Source organism: Pimephales promelas, chromosome 25, assembly GCF_988280905.1.
Source record: "Pimephales promelas chromosome 25, fPimPro1.hap1.1, whole genome shotgun sequence".
NCBI classification, from domain to species: Eukaryota; Metazoa; Chordata; class Actinopteri; order Cypriniformes; family Leuciscidae; genus Pimephales; species Pimephales promelas.
The window spans coordinates 18,786,737-18,813,173 of record NC_142793.1 but is presented as its reverse complement, the minus strand read 5'-3'; the positions used below and the strand labels follow the sequence as shown (position 1 = coordinate 18,813,173).

The following is a 26,437-nucleotide window of genomic DNA, read 5'->3' as shown; positions in this document are numbered from 1 at the left end:
CAATGAATCTATCAACGAAAAGTGTCATGGCCTTGGCATCTAATCGATGCTAGTCTCTGCCCTTCCATAGGTCAATGTCAAAGCATTGAGACATCTCTGCCAGAGCTGCAAAGTCTGATTCAGTATGACTCTTTCAATCTCATTCCCCATACACTTCGCCTGCAAACTCTTCCCATGGTGAATACTAAGGAATATCTTTCGACACACACCTCTGTTCGTACACAATAACCTTTGATGTCAAGATGGCGTTTGTCAGGCTGCTGGGAGACCATCTGGAGCTGCTGCTGCAAGCAATAGCACATAAACATTAGCAGTCGGCCACAGGAGTCAACCTCCCTCTGTCCGTCCGCCCTTTCTCTTCACTTCGTCTATGCAAACACTCAAGCAAGGACACCACTTCATTGAGCCATATGCTCTTTTATTTCAGCACATTCGGGCGGAATAACTGCGGTTTCAGTATAACTTCTCGTTGGTTGCACTTTGAATCTAAGCAGCTCAATGAAAATTCCTGAACCCTAAAGTTCACTTTCATGGTACGTGGATTGTAAAAATGGATAAGCCCGAAATGTCATCCTAACGTTCCCTCTTTGTCTTTTCCCTCAGGTGCAAAGGTCACATTCTCCCAAGTGCAGGCCATAAGGAAGGTAATATGTCCACAAGTGCCTGCTTCGCATCATGCGCTGTGCGACTGCTGGAATTATTGTGCGCTAGCTCCACTTGGTGGTTGCCATTGAAAAGACAAGACTTTAAATCCACAAGCCCATGAATTTTAAAATATGACCTGTAGTTTGTCTTTTAGCCATGTGAACTTTATTAAAATACACTTATTCACTCACACTTCACACTCTCACTACACTTAAAGTTGCTGGCTTAAATTTTTGGATGTCTTAAACAACTTGGATGTCATTTCAACTTAAGTTAAATTAAACTGACTTTAAAAAATTAGTTAAATCTAAGTTTGATTTTAAAATTACTTAAGTTTTTTACATTGCTTTTACTCAACTAAATAAGTTATGTTGCCTTAACTTGTTGTTGATATTTTTTATTTTTTTTATTTGCTTATTTAATTTGTCTACCAACAATATCCTGCAGAGAATTCAGACAAATGCAGATAAATGCCCTTGTGAAAAACCAAAACAAACAAATAAATAAAAATTAGCATAGCCTACTTTTAAAAAGAGTATTATCACGGAAGTATTTAATACTTTAAAAGAATATACTTAGAATAGTATGTTAATTGCAAGTATATGAAAATGTTTTATAGTTTAAATTGTGTTTTAAATGCAGTTATCTGACCTCAAGAGTTTATTTTTGAGCCTCTTAAGTAGGACTGATGTATATCTCTATATGGAATTTTACTGACAAGCATCAATGGCATATAAATACTATAATGTTATTTCAATTAAAACTTTTGTATCATGTATTTACACATTTGTAATGAGGAAGTTGCAATTTGGTACATTTAAATATATTAACTTTAAATGTAATATTGAATAACACACTACAGTTAATAATGTACGTAATAATTAATACATGTGCTTTAGTTTGTTAATCAACTCATCAAAATAAGTGTGCTTCTCTGAAACACAAGAAACATAATTATTTAAAACATCTTTGAGTAAATCTTGTAATTTCAGTGTCAATTTAAAAGTGTTCTTAAGTGTCTAAAGAAACAGTCGTGACATTAAACAGTTTCTAATCATTTAACAGCATTTAAGTGGCCCTTTAATTCATTAATATTATATTATCTCCATATACAGTCTTTTAATATATATATATATATATAGAGTACTGACAGTACTCTTATTCTCTAACTTTCAGGAACAGTGTCATTATTGTCTTGACAGTAACAGACAGTCTGATCCAACAGAAGACAACTTTCCTAGACCTGTGCAACCAGTCCAACTTCCAGTCTTCCCAGGGGTCCAGCGTTCTTCTGTAATCAATCCCAGAGACATCACTGCTTCCCATGTCACAAAGAGCCACCGTAAACTCCTCCTTAAGAGCGGCCCGCTTGCCCAGCAGCTCAACGCTGACCCTCCTGGCGAGATCAGGGACAGTCCCGAGCGAATGACTCAGGTGCAGAGCTCCCGTCTGAGGCTTATGAGGGAGGTCTGTGCCAAATACACAAGCGGAACGGCTAAACAGACCGTAACCCGCATGCACGTGTCCCGTATCTATGTGGAAGACAAGCACAAACTCCTCTACTGTGAGGTGCCAAAGGTGGGCTGCTCCAACTCGAAGAGGGTGCTCATGGTGCTTCAAGGCCTCGCTTCATCCACTGGAGAGATCAAACATGACGAGGTGCATTATGGGAATCACCTTAAACGTTTGGACTCATTCAATCAAAAGGGCATCATCCGGCGTCTGAAGACCTACACCAAAGTCCTGTTCCTGAGGGAACCTTTCGAAAGGTTAGTGTCTGCTTTTCGGGACAAGTTCGAGAGTCCAAACTCGTACTACCATCCAGTGTTTGGGAAGCCCATCATATCAAGATACCGCAGCAATGCGACGCAGTATGCCTTACGCACAGGGGCGGGTGTGACCTTCAAGGAGTTCATCCAGTATTTGTTAGACGTGCATCGGCCGGTTGGCATGGACATCCACTGGGAGCCCGTTGGACATCTCTGCAGCCCCTGCCTGCTGGACTATGACTTCATTGGGAAATTTGAGACTCTGGAGGAAGAAGCCAATTTCCTTTTGAGAAGTATTGGTGCTCCTAGCAATTTAACATTCCCTAGTTTCAAAGACAGGAACCCTAATGCAGAAAGGACATCTTCGGAAATCACAAGGAGATATTTTGCACAGCTAAATGTGACAGAGAGACAAAGGACGTATGACTTTTACTACATGGATTATCTGATGTTCAACTACTCCAAACCTTTTGAAGATTTATACTGAGGCCTTTTACAGTTACCTGATGAAATTTCTGTTGGCCTGATGTTCATATTTCGTCTTAGTGAGGGTATTTTATTACTTTAAAATCTTGTTTATTTGTTGACAAATTTTAATGTTAAATATTAATCGCACTCTATATTTATATCTGCAGGCTGGTCCTTGCATTTATTTAATTCTATTCAGTAAGAAACACTTTAAAGGGATAGTTCAGCCTTATGACATTCCAAAACTGTGTAAACAAAAACGTATGAAAAATATTTTTTAAAGAATATTTCAGCTTTTTTTTGTAAATACAATAAAAGACTCTTTTGACTTTCAGTGTTTGGACCAAAAAAAAAAGACAATTTTCAGAATCTTCTTTTGTTTTCAAGTCAAGATAAGTCACATTTGTTTATGTGGCACTTTATAAAATACAGATTGTTTCAAAGCAGGTGATAACAGGAAAATAATCCATTCCAGCAGTTGTTCAGCTCAAGTACGGATATGGTCCAGATCCGGCTGACTGTGGTATCCTCGGGATAGATCAAGTGCTGAAAAATGAAGCCAAAGTGTCTCGATCGCCCGCAGGTGGTTGGTCCCAGTATACGTCATAAACCCCGCCCTCCCCATGAAGTCTAATGGGGCATGACGGAAACTAAACAATTAAATTACACTGCAAATAATCTTTTTCCAAAGATGTTTTCTGTCATTTTAAGTAGCTTTAATGACGTTGATTTAAGTTTAAGTGTTAGTTTTTTTTTAAATAAGTTTGGTCTTAGTTTGTTATTTGATAACATTATGATTGACAGCTTCTCTAAACAAAGTAGTCACCGAGGCACCAAGAAACCTTTTGGGGGATTGTCGGGAGGAGATTTGAGCTTCAACTTTAATTTCTACATGTCCATAACTGTTTATAGTAAACTTGTAAACTTTGTACTAACCGTTTCTGCCCCGGTCCCGCGTTCACTACTGCGCAGACCGGGTCACATGATCAAATCTGCGCAAGATGTCCGCGCCATATTAGGAGTTTGGCGGCTTCACTTTTCACCAGTAGAAAAAGAGAGGGATTTGGAATGACAAAGTGAGTAAAATTTTAATTTTTGGGTGAACTATCCCTTTAACACAATATTGTGTGTGATTTAGCTCAGTGTGTCATGTTTTCTCAGACTGTATAGAATAGAATATACTGTACGAAGAGTGTCTAAAGTTTATCATGATGTTATTAATTAAAGTGTTGCAGGCAAGTGGTTTTAGCACTAGTCCAGATTTAAGTATCACTTTACTCAATACAACATGCCGAAACATTTTCAACATTACATTTGAAAATTGATGCTGGATTTGGTCTGGTACATCTGATATGTCAAGATACTTTTTTTGTGAATGTATAAGAACAATTTGTGCAATTTGTATAAGAACAGTGTGTCATGTATTTGAACTGCTACACATTTGCCTTACTTTGACATTTCTCATATAATGACGTTTTCTTTATATCAATAAATGCTAGCACCATCTTTTAATGTACGTTAGATGACTCTCTGCATTATTGCCTTTTTTATTGTTGTAACGACGTCATATAAAATAGTGATTCATAGTGCTGCTAGTGACTGGAAGCTTTGCAGAGTCTGAACACCCATTATTTAAGTTCCTCTATTAATATGGCAGCTTCACTTTCATCATGCCGATATGGAAGTAATGTAGCCCATTACTATACGGGGTATTGTCAATAGCGCCATCTGGTGGTTTAATGTTCCTTAATGTTTGGGGCCCTATCATACACCCAGCGCAATGCGGCGTGACAAGTGTTTTTTGCTACTTTCAGCCCGACGCAACTATCATTTTCCTGTCCTGCACCACGTTGTTTAAATAGCAAATTTGCATCCATGGGCGTGCTGGGCTGAAATTGAGGTGTGGCACGAGCGCAACTGGCTTTTGAAGGGAATGGGAGATGAGTCTCTGATTTGGCATGTTACGCCCTAAACACACCCATTACTCATTAAGAGACACGCCCCAAGTGCACTTGCGCTTTAGACCATGTGCGTAAATCGTTAAAATAGGGTGCTTGCTGTTATCCATGGCAATGCTGTATGTGAGAGGGCTCATCCATTTAACTGACGTCTCTCTAAAAAAATAAAAATGTATATATATATATATATATATATATATATATATATATCTTACTTATGTTTTATCCTTTACTTAATTTTATCATTTCATCATTTAGATCTTAAATATTGTTTAATCTAATGTAATCATCACATTTTAGGAAATCATTATTATCATGTTGATGTTTCTCATTATTATAATTTGAAATGTATGTTTAATGCTTTTCTTTTATTAAGGGATAGTTCACTTTGAACAATTAATTTTTGATGTTTTAGCTTACCTCAAGGGCATCCAAGATGTAGGTGTCTTTGTTTGCACAGCATTTTCAATTTTTATATTTTTAGGTCAAACCGTTCTTGTCTGTCAGTCATATAATGGAGGTCTATGGTCACCACCTCAAAGAGCATGCACAGAGAAGTCCAAATTAAACATGATTTAATGACTCGTAAATGTAAGTACACATTGATGGCCTAAGACATGAAACGAGCGGTTTGTGTCTAAAAATATCAAAATTGAAAATACTGTGGAAACAAAGACACCTACATCTTGGATGCCCTTGAGCTAAGCTAAAACACACCAAAAACTGTATTTCAAAGTGAACTATCCCTAAAATCTTTATGCCTCAAATGTAGCTGATTGACTTAAGTTGAACTTTTGAACTTGGTGTTTAGATGAGGTCAAGAGTCTATAAGTTTCCAATAGACAAACCACAAATGCGTGAATGTCTCAGAATAAAGTGATAAACGAATGTTATCTTAGCTGATCATCTTGCAGAAGGGACATTGTTCTGTATTGTAATGTATTAATATTAACACATTTCTGACAGCTTTGGGGTACCAGACAATGTGTGTACGGTCCCCCTCCATGATGTGAATCCACAAAAGAACGATATGTATTTGTCGTTAGTGTCTGCTCAGTGTGATAATAAATAGGAACTTAGCCCTGCATCTTCATAAGAGGAAGAATATTTTCTGTAATGGTCCGTCTCAACTTGGACGAGACTCTACTCCTTTGAAAACCTGTCTTTTCACTTTCAAACAACTTGCCTTTAGGCAAGAATATTATACTCAAGAGTGTTCAAATTATATTTTACTTAGAAATATTAGAAGTGGTTTTAATTGTTCGTTCATGTTTTTTTGATTATGGATGGATTCATTTTGCTCTTCATTTATTTATTTGATTGTCTGCTGTTAAGAAATAAAATTTGACTTAATCATCTGACAGGATCTCCTCCTTGCATCAGTCTGAGTTTATAGTATTAATAAAAGAGTAGGTTGATAAGTTGACCCGGGTGACCTACTTCTGAGATTCTGAAGTGTGCATGCGATCAACACTTTACTATCCCATGAGGCCACAGGAGAGGATTTGTGAATGGCAGTGAAGCGTAACTGACGCTTGTAGGTCACATGACAACAACAACATGGCGAGTGTAGTAGTAGGCTTCGTCCAGCTAACATTCATACTTCACATACTTTATAGAACGTAGCCTACTTTTTAGCAGTCGAAATAAGTAGCTTACCTACTCAAGAGTGTAGCCTAGAGCCATCTCTATGGCCTATGGCTCTGGCCTATGCTATTTCGGACGTGGCCATACAAACCATAGACAGTGGACAGAGCCATCTCATAAAGAGCGTAATTGTTTAACATCAATCCTCCATGAAGAAGGGAAAACACTCACTTTGGTTAATTTATTAGGAGATATATCTAAAAGTATTAAAAACCAAGTTATGAGATTTCTCAAAAACACAGGGTTGTTTTGCCGTATTTAATATTTGAATATTTATACTATGTAGTACATCCCTCTGACTATTCTCGATGATCACACTCCAGTCCGGTAGGTGGCGGTAGATGCACCTTAAGTTGGTTTGCCATCCGCTAGCTAAACTCTAGAAGAAGAAGAAGAGCGTGACGTCATTACTGGCGTGTCGGCCATGTTGGCAGGCAGCTTCGCGCATGTAAACAAACCAGCAAGTCGAACGAGGAGAAGCAGCAGCAGCAGAGTTGAGATAAAGAAAATAAAAAATATGTTAAAATCCCTAAAAGGTTGTGGAATTTACCGGGATATTAAATACCGGGGTGTTAGAGTAGGTTGGAAACTACCTTTTTTATAATCTGCTGCACTGCTTTCCATTTTTCTGTTGTTGCATGTCGATGGTGGTAGTACTGTACTCTAAATTGTGTGTATTGTAATGCAAATTGAAATGTGGTGTCACTGATGTATTTTTGTTTGGAGAAGTCGAAGACAAATTTCCACTAAGGTGGACAATAAAGTCTAATAATTTTTTTTTTTTTTTAAATGTTAAATAGGGAAGCCAGTGTCCGGTATGTGGTTTAAACCGGCTATTTTATCTGTTTGGATGCATATGAAATTTCCAACAAAGAGACGGCAAACAGTAGGAACACAGTAATCTGGACAAAGGTAACGTTAAGATGCGCTCCACTCAGCTGTTAGTTTAGTAACTGTTAGTGGTAACACTTATTCACACATTCATGTACTTTTAACTATGTGTTTCAAAAGTGTAGTTAGTAACGTTAGCTGTCAACTCTCACGCTTATTCCTGGTTTCTCGCGTACTTGAGCCTTCCCGTTTTAGTATTTTCCTGTAAAATATCCCCTATTTTAATATTTTCTTAACATTAACATTAGCCCTTCCATCGGACCTGTCAGTCTCTGTTGTCCTGTTGCTACCCTCTTGTTTTAAGCATCGTTTTGCTTAAGTTTTGCTTAAAACAGCTAACGTTAACTTACTAACTACACTTTTGAAACACAGTTAAAAGTAGCCTACGTTAAATGTGTGAATGGTTGTTAGCACCATAACTGTCACTAAATTAGCCGCTAGGTGGAGCGCAGTTTACCTTTGATGGAAATTTCAAATGGATCCAACCCGTAAAATTGGCGTTTTATCCACATACCGGTTCCTGGTTTCCCTATTAAACGTATCCTGGTAAATTCAGCATCCTTTTAGGGATTTTAACATCTTTTTTTATTTTCTTTCTCCCAACTCAGCTGCTTCACTTCGTTCGTCTTGCTACATATGCGAAGGTGTCAACATTGCCACCACGTCCCAGAATGCAACATACAGGAAACAAGAAGCTGGCTTAAGTTCAGGAAGTAGTGCAGCTGTGCATAAAGCCAATTGAGACAAGTGAAGTTTTTATTGTTTTTTATTTTTTATTTTAGCACTTCCGTTCCTGACGCGCAGACTCAAACCAACTCAAACAGAGCTTGACGACGTGGATGTGACGTGAGCAACCCGTCTGTCTTCTAGTGGCTGTGGCATGAGTGGCATGAATCATTCCCTTCCGAAACTCGCAGAGGCAGAGAGTGTGTGTACGAGCTGTCCATGAGCTAGGAGCAGGAGAAACTTTTGCTAGGTATTCTGATGAATTATTTTGTAATTTTGCCTTGACGTTTCACCGATTGCCCCCAAGCTTCTCCTCCTGTCCATACGGTAATCTCTCTACTGTGCGACAGAGTCGCTTGGTAATGACGCAATCGTTAGCCTACTTTAACAAAAACTGCTTCTACGGGGCCATAACATAAGCTACAAGGTTATGGAGCATTTTTATACATTGTCATCTTGTGCCTCAAGTTATGACCTCAAAAAAAATGTTTGCTGTTAATAATAATGTTATCTATTATTGCAATGTTCATCTAGTTGCTAGGCTGATTTTTTTTATTTTTTTTTTATTTATTTTTTTCTTAGCAGAAGGGGAAAATAATATACAGGTAGGTTATGAAATCATTTGAAATCAAATGAATAGGTTATTTATTATTAAGTCATTGCTGAACACTTTACCCTGCATCCTGAGCTTCAGTTTAGCAATTGCTAGATAGATAAGACGTTCATATTTTTATAAGAAGCCTTATATATTTTCTGCTACTTTACCCCAGCACTGGAAACAAAAGCAGCTAGCAGTCAAAACTGGTGTTGATCTTTACATCTTGTCCTCCCACTCCAATAAGTCCTCTGCCGCCTGGAGCAACTGCGGCTTTTTTAGCTCCACCCCCTCGTTACCCCCTCCTTATCTCCCAGGGCCTGGGGCTTTGACATCCTGTTCTCTCACAATCTACAGACTCAAAGGGCACATCAAATCAGCTACCATTTGTCACATGGAAGACAGAACAAAGAAAAGCTTCATTTTTCTTTCTTCAGCACCAAAATCATATTTAAAAAGGAGGGTGTGGGGGGGTTGAAAAGAGAAAAATTAGTCTCTCGGTATGATTGGGTTTTGGAATGGAAGGAGCTGGAGGCAACCGAATAAGCTGTGAACTAACTTTTAGAAATTAAGTTATTACAAAAAGACCATGGAAAATCTAATTACCAAAAGAAGTAGACAAAATGCAACAGCATCAAAAAATGTTAAAAGTTGTTTTCAGGTGAGATGTTCAAATGATGTTGTTCTGCCGTGTCCCGCAGATGGCGCTGTGGCTCAATGAGGGACACTGTCAGACGTCATCTGACTTACAAGAGAAATTATGCATTTATGGATTTTGTTGCACAGGTAATACAATTGTCTCGCTTGGCAAAATGTTGTCTCCAAATAATTGAGCATATTAGAAATTAGCATATACATCAAAAATAAGCGGATACATAATTTAAATAATTTCATTTAAATGTAACTCTATAATTTAAATACTATTAGTGGTTATAAATTAACAACGTTAATATTAATGTACAGATCATTGAGACTAAATTAGTTCATGGGAATTGAGAAAGTTTTAGATTTAGGCCTAGCTTTAGATGCTATATTGATTCAGTGCGCTTTTGTTTTTCTTTCTTCAGGCTGTTTTTTGTCTCAAGCTCAACTGTAAGACCAGGGACAGTAATGTAACTCAGATATATAGTTTGTTGGCGTGATGCACATGATTAGGATAACCATTACTCCCCTCATCTCTCTGTAAATTAAGGAAATGAAGTGCAGGCGCTCGAGGCAACATTCTAAGCTATTTAAATCTTTAAATTTACATCTTCCTCCAGCGTCAAGTAATTGAACTAACTCCGGGCTTGTTCCTTTAATTGAACAAAAATATCTTGTCTTCCTGCTGCTCGTCTGATGTGGGAAACTAATTTCAGCCAAAGGCGAGAAAAAAAATCGTCTGTTAAGTCCAAATAGTTTGCAACATATTCCTGTATACAAACAGATTTGCTTTGCTATGTTTTCACTCGAGAATGTGGGCTATTATGTCGAAGGTGATAACATTAGCTCTGTGCCAAAAGATTATTGAAGGTAATTGGAAAAGATTTTTTTTTCACGTTATTTTGCAAAACTAAAACTGAACTGAAATAAATTATAGGCCCAATATTTGTAATTATTTATTTATGGAAATCTTAATTCGTAATTTGTTCTTTTTTTGCTCTGTTAGTAGCCTGTAGCCTAAATTATTTGAAAAATCGTTTTTAGGTCATGCTACTCCTTACGCAAATTTACCATGTTTTATTATAGTAAAACTGTAACCATTTTTTTTTTTTTTTTTTTTTTTTTTTTTGGCGGATTGATACTATTTGTAACCACAGTTTTGCTACAAATACAATAGTTCTAGTGTAGCAAAACCATATGGCTCATTTGTGGTTTTAATGGTTTAAATATATTAGAGGCCTGGAGTAAACCCATGGTTTCAACATTGTATTTTTCACTTTCTTTGTTCCCAAAAATCATTTTAAGACAAACGCTTTCTTAAACTTTTGGTATGTTTTGTTTTCGTCATAAACATAGCCTATTGACGTATGTTCGTGAATCGTGACATCTTATAACCGTTAAATATTTTTCAGACAATTTCTAAAACGTGTTGTTTTAGTTTATTAATTAAGTATTGATTTAGTTGCCGTTTTCTTGAGCATTGTGGATTTTTTTAAAAACGTTTTTAATTGGCGTTCAAGTTTGGTCACTGGTTGGCGCCAGATGTCAAGGTAGAGATACACCCCATTTTCAAGAGAAGTAGAACACTGTTACAAAAGGGCTAAAACTGTCAAATATCATTTTTGTAAAATCTTTATTCTTAACAGCACAATGAGCCTGTCTTCCACCTGAAAGCTGTATGCCATCGAGGCAGAGACATCTCTATCTAGCCGCGCGCAAAAATTGAAATGGCGCGTTTGACTCGAGGCGTTTTTGTGTGGGCGCCTTTTGCAGAGGCACAATGCATATCGATATACGTCATTTAGTTTTCATGGCCAGCAGAATATTATTAGGACGCTGAGAGAAACATTGTGAAACCAAATTAAGACATTCTTCTAAGCCCGCAAGAATAGCCGGAACAGAAACAAAAAAGATGACAGTAGAAAAAAATATGATTCATAAATTGTAATACTGTATATAGCCTATTTAAATAGGCTCGAACAAAAGATTGTTTCTCTTTTGCTAGATGAAGCCAAATACATGCACACAGGTAACCTAGTAAACCGTTATCCTCGCGCATGCACATATCTTTGTTCAAGCAGACGAATAAATGACGATAAACGCGATTAAAACACATATATACGCAGTCTTCCAAATGTGAATAGCAAGATCAAATGTTGTTCTTGTAACTCGCCCCAGCTCAGGCAGGGTTGAGCTAATTGTAGCCTAATCCTGCCCCGGGGCGTTTGGAGAGCCTTAAGCAAGAATTCTTGTTCAGCTGTCCTCTGTTATTCGGGCTGGAACGCTGTGCCTTCAACGCTCTCTCGCGCTTCAACAAAAAAGGAGCAAGAAGGAAAAAAAAAAGCGAGGCTAAGACACGCCACGATCGATCTCATGTTTTAAAGAGGGCTGAAGATACATTTACAGCTATGTCTTCCAAGGTAAGGACGCAGCCTTGACTGACTCCCCTGTGTAGCTTTTGTGGAAAGTGTCATTTAGCGGAGACTGTGGTCTGTGTTTTAAACGAGTTTTTAAAGCCACAGCGACCTATATAGCGCCGCGTTAGATTTCGCTGGATTCAGGACGGAATTGTCACCGAGGAGCTCTTGGAGTGCCGAAAAAATATTACGAAAAGTTCTTTCTAAAGGACAAGCAACCTTCATCAGAGACAGTCTGCTAGAATCCTTCCTCAGATTGCGTCGGACATCCTAAAATGTTTGAAACGGTACGGTGGATTCTGTCAAATTCTCGATTTGTTTTCTCCAGTGCTTCTTTTGCATTCGTTTTCGGTGTGTCGGTGTGCGGTTTTAGATCAGGGAGGGATGATTTGAGTGTACAATGAGAGGTCACTGTATGCCCACTGCGTACAGGAAGTGCGGTACAGAGAGTTGTAGGGCTATTTTACGCACTCCAGGGACCTGGCGCAGTTTTAACATCACAAACTATTATTTCTGACTTTGAGGATGGCTCTCATCATCGTTAGCTATACACACACACACACAGTACATAATTTAATTATAATTTGCAGTTCAGTAACTGAGTGAGATGTTGATTCGGATTCACTGTTCATTCAGTGTAGAATTCCTCAGACTGATTCCAAGCTATGAGTCTTATTGAGCGATTCATTAAAAGAACCGGCTCATAAGAGTCATTTGTTTGTTATGGGACAATGGCCCCGTTTGTTTTTTCGGATTTTTTATTTTATTTTATTAAAAATATGGTTTCTTGTCATTATGTCATGGTACTCTGTATTTAAATCTTAAATTCAATTCAGAAGTAACATTGCCCTAAAATGTCTTTAGTCATGGCTCTCTACATTCACTCGATTCAATGGCTGATTTTTTTAATATCGTGAAAAGTGGGGCAGTTCTCCTGTCAGTCCTTCCCAGGCCATAAATCCATATATATATTTGAATACTCCTCCTATTAAGTAGTTTGTCTTTTAAAAATAATTATGATAAACAATTTGAAAGCTAACTATAGCTAAAACATGGACCCAATTCATTTTTTTACATTTCATATTGTAATGTCTAAAGACTACATGGGATACATCTTCCTATATAGAAGTGTATAAGACCCTGACGTTAAACCATGTGCACACATTGCTCCAGGCATTATGCCTTTGGAAATGGGACTTTAACCATCTGTTTCGGCGGAATTGTTTGTTACACCAAACATAGGTGGATTCATGCCTCTTGGTCCCTATGGTTTTAATGTAAAGAGCTGTAAGAGGAGATGACAATGAGACCTTCAGCACCAACTGAATCTTTATTATGATGCAGCATCATTTCGATTATCATGTTTGACCTTGTGGAGTCTTATTTAGCCTCGTTTTTGGCTTCAATTTAAAATGTTTTTTTTTTTTTTCTCTGAGAAACTTTTAAAGAACTGGAAAGCTGTTGGTGATGAGGTGTTTTGAGTCTCACACATTTGCCCAATATCTTTAATTAGGAGTTTACACTTTTTCCCTCTCTTTCCCCGGAGGTAGACACCTACAGTACTAGGATCCATCCCTCTCTCTCTCGCTCTCTCCTTCTCTCCCTCTCTCCCTTTCGTGCTCGCTAATAAGCATCACTCCATTTCTCCCCTCCGGTTCTATGAAAAAAGGAGGCGGAAAAAACGGCAGGCAAATTTTCTTAATTAGACTTGTGGTGCTAATTCTTAAGGTAAAAAACGCAATTTAAGGGAAGCTGTAAAAGTGATCTCCTGCGTACTTGCAGGCCAGAAACGCACCTTAGATCTCGGAGATTGAAGGGGAGAGGGGAACCAGGAGCTGTTGGTTTGATACTGTGCTGTTTATACAGGAGGGAAGGAGCATGTCTCGGCTGTCTTTGACCCGGTCCCCAGTGTCTCCTCTGGCCTCTCAGGGAATCCCACTGCCGGCTCAGCTGACTAAAGCAAACGCTCCAGTCCACATTGACGTAGGCGGGCACATGTACACCAGCAGTCTGGCCACCCTCACCAAATACCCAGACTCCAGGTAAGACAACCTGTCGTGATTTGACGCTGACTTTATTGGAACAGATGAGACTGATGTTGACGTAAAACTATGTCATGTTTACAGAGCTCTTGGGAGCATTTATGTTGTCATTCTGTGGTCCAATTTTCTTTTTTAAGTTTAAGTGCAAAATGACGTTACAATGTGTGTATAGAGCGATAAGTCAAAGATGTATTTAGTTGCTGTTCTTTTAAATGACTTTAAGTTAATTTGTGTGTCAAAATTATATGATTTTACTACTGCCACTTGTAGAGTCATGCAATTCCTACATGCCGTCCCAACTGTAATCTACAGAGGATTGCGGATAAAGGGAGGTAAAGGGACGCCACCTGTTAGAGATGTGTGTGTGTGCAAGATGGGAAGAGAGTGTGAGAGCTTTGCCACATCTGTTCAGGTTAACAGAGAGCGTGGCTCGCTCTGATTTATTAATGGATATGGAGCGAGAGAGAGCAACGAGAAGGAGGGAGGAGAGGAAAATGGGGGGGAGGGTGAAAAGCAGGCAGCATTTTAATTGCTTTTTGGAGAAAAAAAAAAGAAAGAGTCTGAGATGAAAAACTAAGATTGCCTAAAGCTATATGGTGAAATTCTAACTGGGGGAACGGCAAGACCATATGAGAAAAGGACCACCCGAGGCACAAAAGAGGGAATTGGTTTTCTTATTAAGTGTTTTGCATCGGTTTCCAGAATGAGAGAGAGAAAGAAAGAAAGAACGGAAGAATGAAATAGGATGAGAGAATGAAATAATAACATTTTTCAAAGATAAAGTCGAATTATCCAAAGAATAGAAATATAGCATACAGCGTAATTCCCAATGCTTGACCCCATTCCGGCAATTAAATCAGGTTAAAATAATCAACTTGTATGTTCACCCGTAAACTTATTTCAAATGTGAATGTGAAGAAAAAGGAGCGTTTTTGTTAGAGAATGTCTTTTCATCATTCTTTATGTCAGATAGTATAACAATTTTTGAAGTTAAAGTATCATTGAGTTTCATTTTCTCCCCCCAGAATCAGCCGCCTGTTCAACGGCACAGAACCGATTGTTTTGGACAGTCTGAAGCAGCATTATTTTATCGACAGAGACGGAGAGATATTCCGCTTCATCCTGAGCTACCTGAGAACCAGCAAACTGCTTCTTCCTGATGACTTCAGGGTAAGGAACACACACCGAATGTCTCTTCAGCAGGTCATAGTTATATTGTACTTACTCAAATAAGTACTGAGTAATATTAATGAACTACCTTTACCGACTATAGAGTTATGGTTAAGCTTAGTTACTTGTGACCATGTGACCTTAAAATAAAGTGTCACCTTTCATTTAGTTCCTCTCTTAGCATCACGTGAATAGCCTTGAGGTGAAAAGCAAAGGCCAGACAGAGCCACAGAGAAATAATGGTTTCAATACACCATGGGTTTGGAATAATTCAACCTTATCTCTTCATATTTACATTTACATTTATTCATTTAGCTGACGCTTTCATCCAAAGCGACTTGCAATTGCTATATATGTCAGAGGTCGCACGCCTCTGGAGCAACTAGGGGTTAAGTGTCTTGCTCAGGGACACATTGGTGTCTCACAGTGGATTCGAACCTGGATCTCTCACACCAAAGGCATGTGTCTTATCTTCACCACCTTCATATCTCTTCATAGCTTCATATCTCTAAAATTCCTGAACACTATGATTAACATTTTACAAGATTAATCAGGCACACTCTTCAAAATAAAGGTTGGTTACTGGCATCGATGGTTCCATGAAAAACCTTTAACATCTGTGAAGCCCTTCAATTGAAAAAATGGTTATTTTTTCCATTGTTCACTGAAAGGTTCTTTAACGAACCAAAAATGGCTCTCCTATGGCATCACTACGAAAACCTCCAGACTTCACTAAAATTTCCTCAGATCATCTTGAGATAAGGCATCACAAATTTGAGCAACTGTATGACATTGTTCCTCAGAAACACCTTGGCCGTGTCCAAAATTGCATACTCTCTTGAGTTGGTACTTATTTTATTTAAGTAATTACTTCTTGACCGCTAAAAAAACTACGTTCTACATAGTATGAATGTGTGTAGTATGAATATAATCCGGACACAACACATTCGCCATGTTTTCGTTATCATGTGACCTACCAGCGTCAGTTACGTCGCTTCGCTGTCATTCATAAATCCTCTCCCGTGGCCTCATGGGATAGTAAAGTATCCATCGAATGCAGACTTCGCCTGAAGTAGCAGGTCATCCGGGTACTTTTTGCCTACTCTTTAATGAGTACTGTGATTTTGGACACTTCTTTTGTCACATACTGTTTTGTAGAAAGCAAAGTAGGGAAGTATGCGATTTCGGATGCAGCCTTTAACATTTTTGTTGGCAATTCCTTTGAAATATGCCCATATACTGTCAGTATTGACTTGAAAATACAAAGTAGGCTACATTTATAGCAACAACAAAAAAATACTAAGGACATTTACAACAACAACAAAACAAGGTTCAAAAGCCAATTTCTGACTTCAAACACACATAGCTGTAAGTCTTTTCTTCAATGACGGCAGATAAGTCGGTCCTGCCTCAGTCAAAAATCAGATGGGTAAAGGTATTTGTGTCAATGGGATTAATTAGGGTGAGACTAGTCATTCCCGCCTCAGGCTCCGTGGCTAGCTTTCCTCCACTGTGTTAGACCGTTTGATAACAACACATCAAATATGGAACTGCTCTGAGAGGCACATCATTACATCCCATTACCCTTAACTTTTCACACTTCTGCCATCAAAACTCACCATGCCCTGACCTGTGAGAATGACTACATGACCTAGTCACTGTTCAGCCATTGTTGGGTCTGTCTGTAAGGCCTAGAAACCTACAAACCTATTAAACAGTCTTTTTCATCCACAAACCTCCAGTGAGAGGTGATGGGATACGTTTGGCTTCCTCCCAGATGTCTGTTACATTTGCGTATTCACAAGACTCGACTTATTGACTTAATTGCCAGCATTTTTGTTGTTCTGGAAGATTTTGCTCTTGAAAACCGTGTAGCGCATCCAGCTTCATTTGTCTATATGGATATGGCCTAAAGACTAAATTCACTCTACTGTGGGCCGTTGCTTTTACATTCTCTTTCCCAAAAGTGAGTCACAGAAAGAGCCCTGTTAAAACATACCCAGCCTTCACTGCAGACCTGGGAAAGAAGCGGAGCTTGTTTTTCTTTGAATTAGCAAGAGCCCGAAGGCCTAAAGTCTCTGTATCCATGTTGTCAGCACCAGTATGGGCTAAAGAAAGGAACATAGGGAATAAAGAGGGAGAGAAAGAAGAGAGGGTGAGGGAGGGGTGTGGGTAAGAAAACAACTCCTTTTCTTGTGGTAATTGTAAAAGAGCGTTGTGTCTGAGATGGTGTGTGCTATTGTTGTGCGTGGCGTAGCCTGCAGTGGAATGAGTAGTCTTACAGGGTGGGGATGAAGAGCCAGCAGGGTCGAGATCACTGCTATCTCTCACGGCCACTGAGGGAATAGGCCACCAGGCGCACAACAACCAAAGAATGCTATCAGCGTTTCAAGCAGAACTGCCCTTTAGCCCTCATGTTTGGGGTCTGAGAGACCCCAAGGCCCTTTTAATATCTCCAAAAACACTATCAGGTTAATGCGTCATGACTTTACTTAATGAGAACTGGCAAAATTGTAACTCGATCAAACATGCTGCACAATCAATTTTACCTTACTGTTTGGGGTCCATAGGTATATTTGACATAATTTGAACATTTTTGAGAAAATTAAAACATTTTCTTTTCTGAAAAGTGTATGCGTCAATAAAACTATATAATATACTATTATTAAAGGAGTAGTTCACTTTAAAAAAAAAAACCTTGGCTGATAATTTACTCACCCCCATGTCATCCAGGATATCCATGTCATTCTTTCTTTGGTCGAAAAGAAATTAAGGTTTTTAATGAAAACATTCCAGGATTTTTCTCCATATAATGCATTTTACTGGGAACCAAACGGTTCCGGGTCCAAAAGACAGTTTCAGTGCAAACTGCAAACTGTTCAAAGGGCTTTAAACGACACCAAACGATCACTCATTTAATAAATAAATGACAAAGTTTAAGTTTTATAAGCTCAAATGGTCGCCTTGCTCTGTTCTGTGATGCGCGTCCATGACTCTCCTGTTCAAACTCGTTCATCAAAATGTCAATTTGTTCATTGAATGAACCACGACACGAAAAAAGATTTGTTCATTTTGATAAACAAATTCGAACAGGAGAGTTACGATCACGCATCACAGAACAGAGCAAGGCGACCATTTGAGCTTATAAAACTTAAACTTTGTTGTTTATTTATTAAATGAGCGATCGCTTGGTGTCGTTTAAAGCCCTTTGAACAGTTTGCACTGAAACTGTCTTTTGGACCTTGAACCGTTTGGTTCCCATTGAAGTCCATTATATGGAGAAAAATCCCGGAATGTTTCCATCAAAAGCCTTAATTTCTTTTCGACTGAAGAAAGAATGACATGGATATCCTCCTGGATGACATGGGGGTGAGTAAATTATCAGTGAAGTGAAGTACTCCTTTAAACATTGCACTTTAAACTATATATATATATGAATTGCATTAAATAGTATCTTTATAATGTATAATATAGTATTATTTTCACCTTTAGAAACGTGGTCATCAACAGAACATGAGGGTTAATATTTAGATGCTTATATTTCAATGTTTTTCTCCAAATTATACCTGTAGTATTGTTAAATATATAAAAATAGAGATAAGACAGACTTGAATTGCTGCATAAAATCAGTGTTTGTAACACCACTAACTTTGGTTTATTATTCACATGCATACCACCATGTTTATATTGGAAATACTTTCATTTCTGTAGTGTTTATAATGGCTGGACTGAGGCGCATTGCCATCTGGTTTAGTGGTGAATGAAAGGCGAGTGTAAGTGGGGTAAATGTGCTCGAGGGTGAAGGAGCCCTCGGGCAGAGGCAGCAATCTGTGCTGTCCGACCAGAGAGTCTGTGTGTGAGGGGAGAGCCGGAGGGGCTTTACCCCCACCCCCCCTCGCCCTGGTCCCGGTTAGAGACGGGTCAGATAGGCAAAACTGCTCCATGTGTTGGTCTGGGTTCATGCTAAATGCTAAACGACATGTGCTTTGGAACCCACAGTACTCAATCATTATATGGGTTTGAATTTCTTCTTTTGTTTTTGTAAAAAAAAAAAAAGTCAATCATGTCTTACCTAGTGGATTCATAACATCATGAAATGATATTTGATCATGACAGAGTAGGGCTAGAAAATAATTTGTTGTTTATTTTTTCACAATGATTTGTTTGTTTGCCGATGCATTCTTTGTCTGCTTAGTCATTCATTCATTCATTCATTCAATGGTTGGTCTGTTTTCTGCTCATTCAATCTTTTGCTGGATGGGTTGTTTGTTCGCTCATCCTTCTGTCTATCTTTCTGTGCATACATTGACTTCCATGTGTTGTCCCTGCAGGAGTTCCAGCTGCTGTACGAGGAGGCTCGGTTCTACCAGCTGACGCCCATGGTGAAAGAGCTGGAGCGCTGGAAACAGGACCGGGAGCAGCGGCGGACGGCTCAGCCCTGCGAGTGCCTGGTGGTGCGGGTGACCCCTGACCTGGGCGAGAGGATTGCCATCAGTGGGGACAAGGCCCTCATAGAAGAGATTTTCCCAGAGACCGGGGATGTCATGTGCAATTCTGTCAACGCCGGCTGGAACCAGGATCCAACCCATGTTATTCGCTTTCCACTGAATGGCTACTGCAGGCTCAATTCTGTACAGGTACAGCACTGTTATTAATAATACCATGTATTTGATGGTCATCAATTACTAATACACTACCAATCAGAAGATTTTCTTTTATGCCGTTGAAAAATCATTTGAAAAACATATTGTTACAATTTAAAAGAACTGCCTTCTAGTACATTCTATTTTAAAGTGTAATTTATTGGTGTGATGCGAAACTGAATTTTCAGCAGTCTTCTGTGTCACATGATCCTTCAGAAATCATTCGGACATGCTGATTTGCTGCTCAAGAAACATTTTTCTTATTATCAGTGTTGAAGACAACTGAGCTGCTTAATATTTTTGTGGAAACCGTGATGCGTTCTTTGATGAATTGAAACTTTAGTTTTGAATTATCAGTCTTTTGTAACATTATACTATGGAAGCTTGTTTCCGCCACAGAATGAAAAATAAGAAAGGAAATTGTTTTCTCACATTTTTCTCACAATTGCGAATTTACATCTCACAATTCTGATTATTTCTCAGAATTGAGAGATGTAAAGTCAAATTTGCGAGATGTAAAGTCAGAATTGCGAGATATAAAGTCAGAATTGCGAGATGTAAAGTCAGAATTGCGAGAAATAAAGTCAGAATTGCGAGATATAAAGTCAGAATTGCTAGATATAAAGTCAGAATTGCGAGATATAAAGTCAGAATTGCGTGATATAAAGTCGCAATTGCGAGATATAAATTCAGAATTGTGAAATTTAAACTATCCTGAGGGTGAAAAAAGTTGGTATTGTTTTCCTCTTAGAATTAGCCTGATAACTCGCAATTGCTAGTTTAAATCTCACAATTCTGAGAAAAGATGTCAGAATTTCGACATATAAACTCGCAATTATGTGTTATAAAGTCAGAATTGTGAGATGTAAACTCGCAATTCTGTCTATTTTTCTCAGAATTTGCGACTTTATATCACACAATTCTGACTTCATATCTCGCAATTCTGACTTCATATCTCGCAACTCTGACTTTATATCTCACAATTTTGAGATAAAAAGTCGCAATTATTTATGTATTTATTTTTATTCAGTGGCGGAAACAAGCTTCCATATTATACGCATTCATCCTTGCTGAATAAAAATAAAAGCAAAAAAGTGTAAAAGTGAAATGTTAATGAATTTGGAGGAAAAATGTCAAGAAAGTTATGTCAAGTTATATTTAATATTTTTTCATTATCATTTTGGAGGTACTTTGTGAACTAGTCATGTTTTTTCTTGAGTTTTACCCATTTTTGTTTAGTTTTAATCAATGTGTAGTCCAGACAAAATGAGATCCCACATCTTCCAGACTCTTTATACTACCTGTCAATGCAAAATGCTCAAAAAGCCCTAAAATAAAATCAGTAATTGCATTTAAATGAAATATAACTACTGGTATTATAAAGGCTTTGGTGAACTTTAAAGTTTTGACTTGGACTTGGAAAAAGTTTTGTTGGATTGCTGGGATATTGGACTGCTTCCTGCCAACATGAAGAGATGTGAGAGGGTGTGAGATGTAGAAGGCAGGTGTGGCTCCACAGCAGCAAAGGTGCAGTCGTGCCCCAGTATTTGGCTGTTTAAAAGGTGCTAAAACAGACACACGGATACATCCACATACATGCTTCTGAATCCTGGAGGCGATGCTAATGCGGGGAATATGTAGTCATGAAACCGAGAGGAGAAGAGAGGGAAATGATATGCATAATTTATTTTTAACTCGTCCTTAAGACAAATCTCTCCGTTTGAAAAAGTGCTCCAACATTTCTGTGCCTGAAGCGATTTAAACACACATGCTACATTTTTAATACTGTACTTTGGTTTCTTTGAACAACCTAAACTGGTTTACGCTACTTTTTTACACACGCCTAATTGACTTACTGTATAACTAATTAGTGTTTCTGATAACATGTATTTTTCTGCTAAAAAAAAGTTGCACTTAACCAACAGAATCGCGCGGGTGGATTTTTTTTAAAGCCCCGTCTTTGTCACATCTCGGGTGTTCACAAAAACCAACCTACGAAATATGAGTAGATCAGAGAGGAATGACAGAGGACGAGAGATATGGGAAAAGACAGAGTAAGAGAGAGAGTTTGTTGCCAAGAAATTGTAGCCTTTACTGTAAGAAAGTTAGTAAGTGATGCAACCATCAGCGCAGTGAGTGTAATGTCAAAATCATAAGCCTTCACATATCAATGCGTGAATATTTGAGAGGCTTGTGACACTATATATGTTCATTCTGTATTCACGAACAGCTCTAGATATGGATGTTTTTTTATTAACGGAATAGTTCACCTAGAATTCACCCTTTTTTCCTGTGGTGGAACACAATTTGTTTTGAAAATGTCTTTGTCAATACAATGCAAGTCAATGGGGTCCAAAACAAAAAATGTTGAAAAAAAAAAAACCTTTCAACTCATTCTTCTCTTCTAATGATGATACAATGAACATTTTTTTAAGGTGAACTATCCCTTTAATCTTCTACAAGTGGCCAAAAGGTTTCAAATCATGCAAAAAGAACAAACTTCAAAGCCAAACGATTTGTGTTTTAAAACTCGCTCCTGTAACACTGATGCAACCAAAACCTAACATGGATCTTAATGGCGATACATGTTCTTGAAAAATGCTTCAAAAACGCAATCTTTCTTTGAGCACGGTAGGCCCTTGTATCATCTACTGATGTCTTTCATTTCTCATCTGTGCGCAAGTCAAAAGAAGCGTTCATTTCCTCTACAAGTTTCTCCGCAGCCTCAACTTCCAAAGTGAGGATAAGGATGGACATTTTTTCTCAGGCCCTGTGCAGTTCAGCTGATTCCTTCGTCTTCATCATCTTTTTTTTTTTTTTTGCGGAGGGACTTTTATCTGGCTCTGTAGCCCCGAGCCAGAACTTTCATTTTCATGTGAAGCACACTTGAAAGAAGTGCAGGAGTAAGTGAATACTCAAGGCTGCATGTATTGAATTTCAAAAAAATCTACAAGCACTCCAACAGATAAAACATTTGGTTGGCTTTTTGCGGTGGTGGGAATGACAGTGACAGCGGCCGCCCTGAGACGTCTCTCGGTGAGGGATCTCTGACAGTAGCTGAGATTGTGCGCACTGGGTTTGTAATGAAAGAGTCGGGCGGCTACAGTGTGGGCTGTCAGTGGGGGAGCCTATTCTCATTTGACTCGGCATCAAACCCCTGTAAACAGCCCAGGGGATGTCTGCTCGCTCCTTCTCATCCCGGGTGCATGGTCTGGAGAGAGAAACGTCTGAGGGTTAATGCAAGCGTGAAGTTGTTGATAGCGCTGTTACTGAGATTGCACATTTTAAATACGTCTTGATGCAACTTTGTGAAGTGCTGATAGAGTGGCATAAATAGGAGTTTACTTTGAAAAAAAGTCATACCGAGTTTTTCATATTCTCATTATAGAGGACTTGAACTCAAAATAACAGACACAAAATTCCCCTGGTTTCTCTTGGGTCCTAGAGAGACTGTTGCAAAAATGGTTCAGTCTGGTGCCATCTTGATGCAGTTAGGTGAAGTGCTTGAAATGCAGCTTATTTTATGGAAAACTAACTTCATCACGAAATACTAAGACTTCCCTGGTTTCTCTTTGGTACTGGACCGTTCCAAAAAAGGGTTGCCATCTTGATGCAATTATGTAGAGTATTATAATCTGCTTACTCCAAATACCCTTAGTGAGTTTCTCAAATTGAACAAAGAACTTCTCATGACACTAAAAATGTCCCTGGTTTCTGCTAGGTCCTGGAGTGACTGTTCCAGAAAGTTTGCGTCTTGATGCAATTATATAGCACTGATAGAGTTTACTTTGAAAACTAATATTTGTATAAAAAACAGATAATTGTCTCCGTTTACTTCCTGCTGTAGAGACAAAAGGGTTTAATCTGGTGCTGTTTTGATGCATTTAAACTAAGCGCTGATACGAGTAGCGTAAATAGGAGTTCATTTCATTTATTTAAAAGTTTATCTCAAAATACTAAAAATACTTTTTCTTAGACGGTTCCAGATTTATGCTGTTGTTTTAAAGGAATAGTTCACTTTTAAAAAAAACTTTTGCTGGTAATTTACTCACCCCCATGTCATCCAAGATGTCTACGTCTTTCTTTCTTCAGTCGAAAAGAAATTAAGGTTTTTGGACCTTGAACTGTTTGGTTCCCATTGAAGTCCATTATATGGAGAAAATCCTGGAATGTTTTCATCAAAAACCTCAATTTGTTTTCGACTGAAGAAAGAAAGACATGGACATCTTGGATGACATGGGGGTGAGTAAATTATCAGCAAAAGTTTTTTTGAAAAATGAAGTACTCCTTTAAGATTAGCATAAATTTCTAATTCCAAAAACCCATAGTGAGTCTCAAATTGAACAAAATGGTTTCTCCTGGATCCTAGAACGACATTTCCAGAAAATGTTAGCATGGAGTTTGTCTTTGACGCAAATAAAAGTGCTGATAAACTAGCATAAATGGAGTTTACATCTTTACTAAGAATACTGAGTGTTCAGTCCCTGGTTTCTTCTAGATCCTGGTGAGACTCTTGGTGTCTTGATTCAACTATATGAAGTACTGATGTTCTCATATTGTACTGAAATATCAGTACATTTAAATATGTCCCTGGTTTCTCCTAGGTCCTGGAGAGACTGTTCCAGAAAGGCTTCAGCATGGTGGCGTCATGCGGCGGGGGCGTGGACTCCTCCCAGTTCAGCGAGTATATCCTGAGTCGGGAGGACAGACGGTGTCAGACCAGCCACACGCCCATCCGGATAAAACAGGAGCCTCTGGACTAGCCAGGTCTTGCACCGACCACGAACACCTCAGTCTGCTTTCAAAAAACAAAAACAACAAAAAAAAACCGCTAGCAGACAAATAGAAGGCTTTATTCGCAAGAAGAGTCTGCTTCGACTTTTCGGACTCCAAGAGGACTGAAATTTTCGTAAATGTTCGAGTAATTTCATCAACGACCCCAAAACTCCTCCAAAAGATGCTTTACAAACACAAGCGAGCCACAGGATGGCTTTTCAGCTGACCTCGAGTTGAACTTTTTAACTCTTTATTTGGCTCGAGTCATGAAAAATGCACTCGTTGATCTATATTTCCACTGTACAAGAACCATGACATAACTTTGCGATTGTAAAGTCTGAGAAGAACTCTACAAGGAAGTTGCATTTGTGGTGAACACACCTTCCGGCTAGAAGACTTTTTAAATGATGAGATCTACAGTCAGATCTACAAGCTCCCGGGCCAAATTAACCACAAAATACAAAAGTCTGATCCATTTTTAATCTTGATATCTAATGTTCTCATTTTCCAGTCTCATCTATGTAAATCAGTTCTTTTATGACCTACAGGTTTATTGCTGTTGTCTCGCTACATGAAGGATATGAGAGCAGTTCTCAGAAGTCATTTGGTTGTAAGTGCGGTCTGGAGTTGGCCGTGTAGACGCTTTGACTTAAGGCTAAAGCGGAAGGTCTGCTAATGCATTCAGCGCTGGGCAGAGGCTTTTTGTTCTAGCGCGTCTGAAGGGAAACCTGGTCTCGCTTGTCTGATGGCATCGCTAAAGCCTCGACTTTCTTTCGGGTGCCCGTTTTCTTCAAAACTAGCCCTTGAACGTACCATCTAGCAGCTTCGAAAAATGATTGCTTTGAGTAAATGGTTAAAAAGCAAATATCTCTTTGTAGATACAATTCCCTTCGCGTCTAAAACATCATATCGCTTGATGAGGGCACCTTTTCGATTAGTTAGCACTTTCAGGGGGAGCTGCTCGGACTGTCAGAGAAGAGGGGGATAACTGCCCAGTCTCCAGGAGTTAAGGTCACTTTCCCACAATCCCTTTTGATTGCTCTCCCTTAGCAAAACAGTGCAATCAGAGTCACTTCGAGAGAGACTGAGGGAGAATAAACTTAAAAGGTTAACTCAGTGGCTGGTAAACAGACTGAATTGCATAATGTGTTGTAAAAAGGCACGTTTAATAAGACAGCTTTTTAAGCCTCTCCGCCTCACCATTTAAAAAGGAAGGGTCACTGAAATGTCACAGATATATTATGCTATTTGTTGTCTTAACTGGCCATTGTTTCTTTTATGCTGTGTTCAAATTTCTTCGATTTGTCACACATTGTACAAAGGTTCACGGACACTTTGCAGGTTCCCCTGAATGCAATTTACCATCTCGCCGCTGTGCAACTGCCATTTTGTTTATAAAAAAAAAATGAGACTATCTTGTCTCCAGTGCAACGAGGGTCAGAGAAGCAGTGACGGACATTACAAAAATCTTAATTTAAATACTGCTCTAATGGATGTTGTGTCGAGATGTATATTGCAGTATGGTCCAAATGTATATTATTTAAATAGAAATTTTTTGTAATGGATTATTATTGATATGAATCATAGTGGTATGTCAGGCATGTGTTTATTTGAATTGTCATATTCTTTTTGTAATTGGTGTTGATAAATGAACTTTTAATAAATTGTTGGGATTCCTTCCCTATGTTAAACCAGTGACAGCATGTATGTGAATGTGTTTGATGAACTTTTGATAGAAATGACAGTGAGCATTTGAAGTAAATAGATCAAGACTACACAGAATTAGCGACCCTTTTTATTTTGGGACGTTACTTGAAACAATCCATCGTTTGTTGAATGGATGGAGCCAGAACTGAATGCGAGCTTGCAGTCAGTTGTGGAGGAATTCAGTGGACGAAATTATTGAAGTCCTCAATACATCACCAGAGAGAAGTCTGTCATTTCACTGAAAGATCGAGTCATGGCATTTTGATTCAAGACAGTATCTCGTGGCCTCAAGGTAGTATCTTGTGGCCTTAACATAGTAACTCGTGGCCTCAAGACAGTAT

At 38.6% G+C, this 26,437-nt stretch overlaps 2 protein-coding genes across 4 annotated transcripts in view; both read left to right on the top strand.

Annotated features, from left to right (window-relative positions):
- LOC120469129 (carbohydrate sulfotransferase 8) overlaps window positions 1–6,198 on the top strand; it is a 45,115-nt gene extending 38,917 nt beyond the window's left edge. Inside the window, exons 3-4 of the mRNA XM_039657890.2 lie at window positions 604–644; window positions 1,822–6,198. Of these exons, the coding sequence (XP_039513824.2) occupies window positions 604–644; window positions 1,822–2,901 (1,121 nt within the window). The 3' untranslated portion in view covers window positions 2,902–6,198. The remainder of the gene's footprint in view (window positions 1–603; window positions 645–1,821) is intronic.
- Window positions 6,199–8,262: 2,064 nt separating this feature from the next.
- kctd15a (potassium channel tetramerization domain containing 15a) lies at window positions 8,263–26,084 on the top strand. 3 transcript variants are annotated; one of them, XM_089127687.1, is made up of 5 exons: window positions 8,263–8,354; window positions 13,625–13,800; window positions 14,826–14,970; window positions 19,302–19,607; window positions 24,218–26,084. In XM_089127687.1, the coding sequence occupies exons 2-5, from the start codon at window positions 13,637–13,639 to the stop codon at window positions 24,374–24,376; spliced, it is 774 nt and encodes a 257-aa protein (XP_088983813.1). In that variant the 5' UTR covers window positions 8,263–8,354; window positions 13,625–13,636; the 3' UTR covers window positions 24,377–26,084. The 3 variants fall into 3 exon arrangements, with proteins under 3 accessions (XP_088983813.1, XP_039513833.1, XP_039513834.1); XM_039657899.2 differs by lacking the exon at window positions 8,263–8,354 and adding an exon at window positions 11,160–11,761; XM_039657900.2 differs by lacking the exon at window positions 8,263–8,354 and adding an exon at window positions 11,774–12,045.
- Window positions 26,085–26,437: the final 353 nt, after the last annotated feature.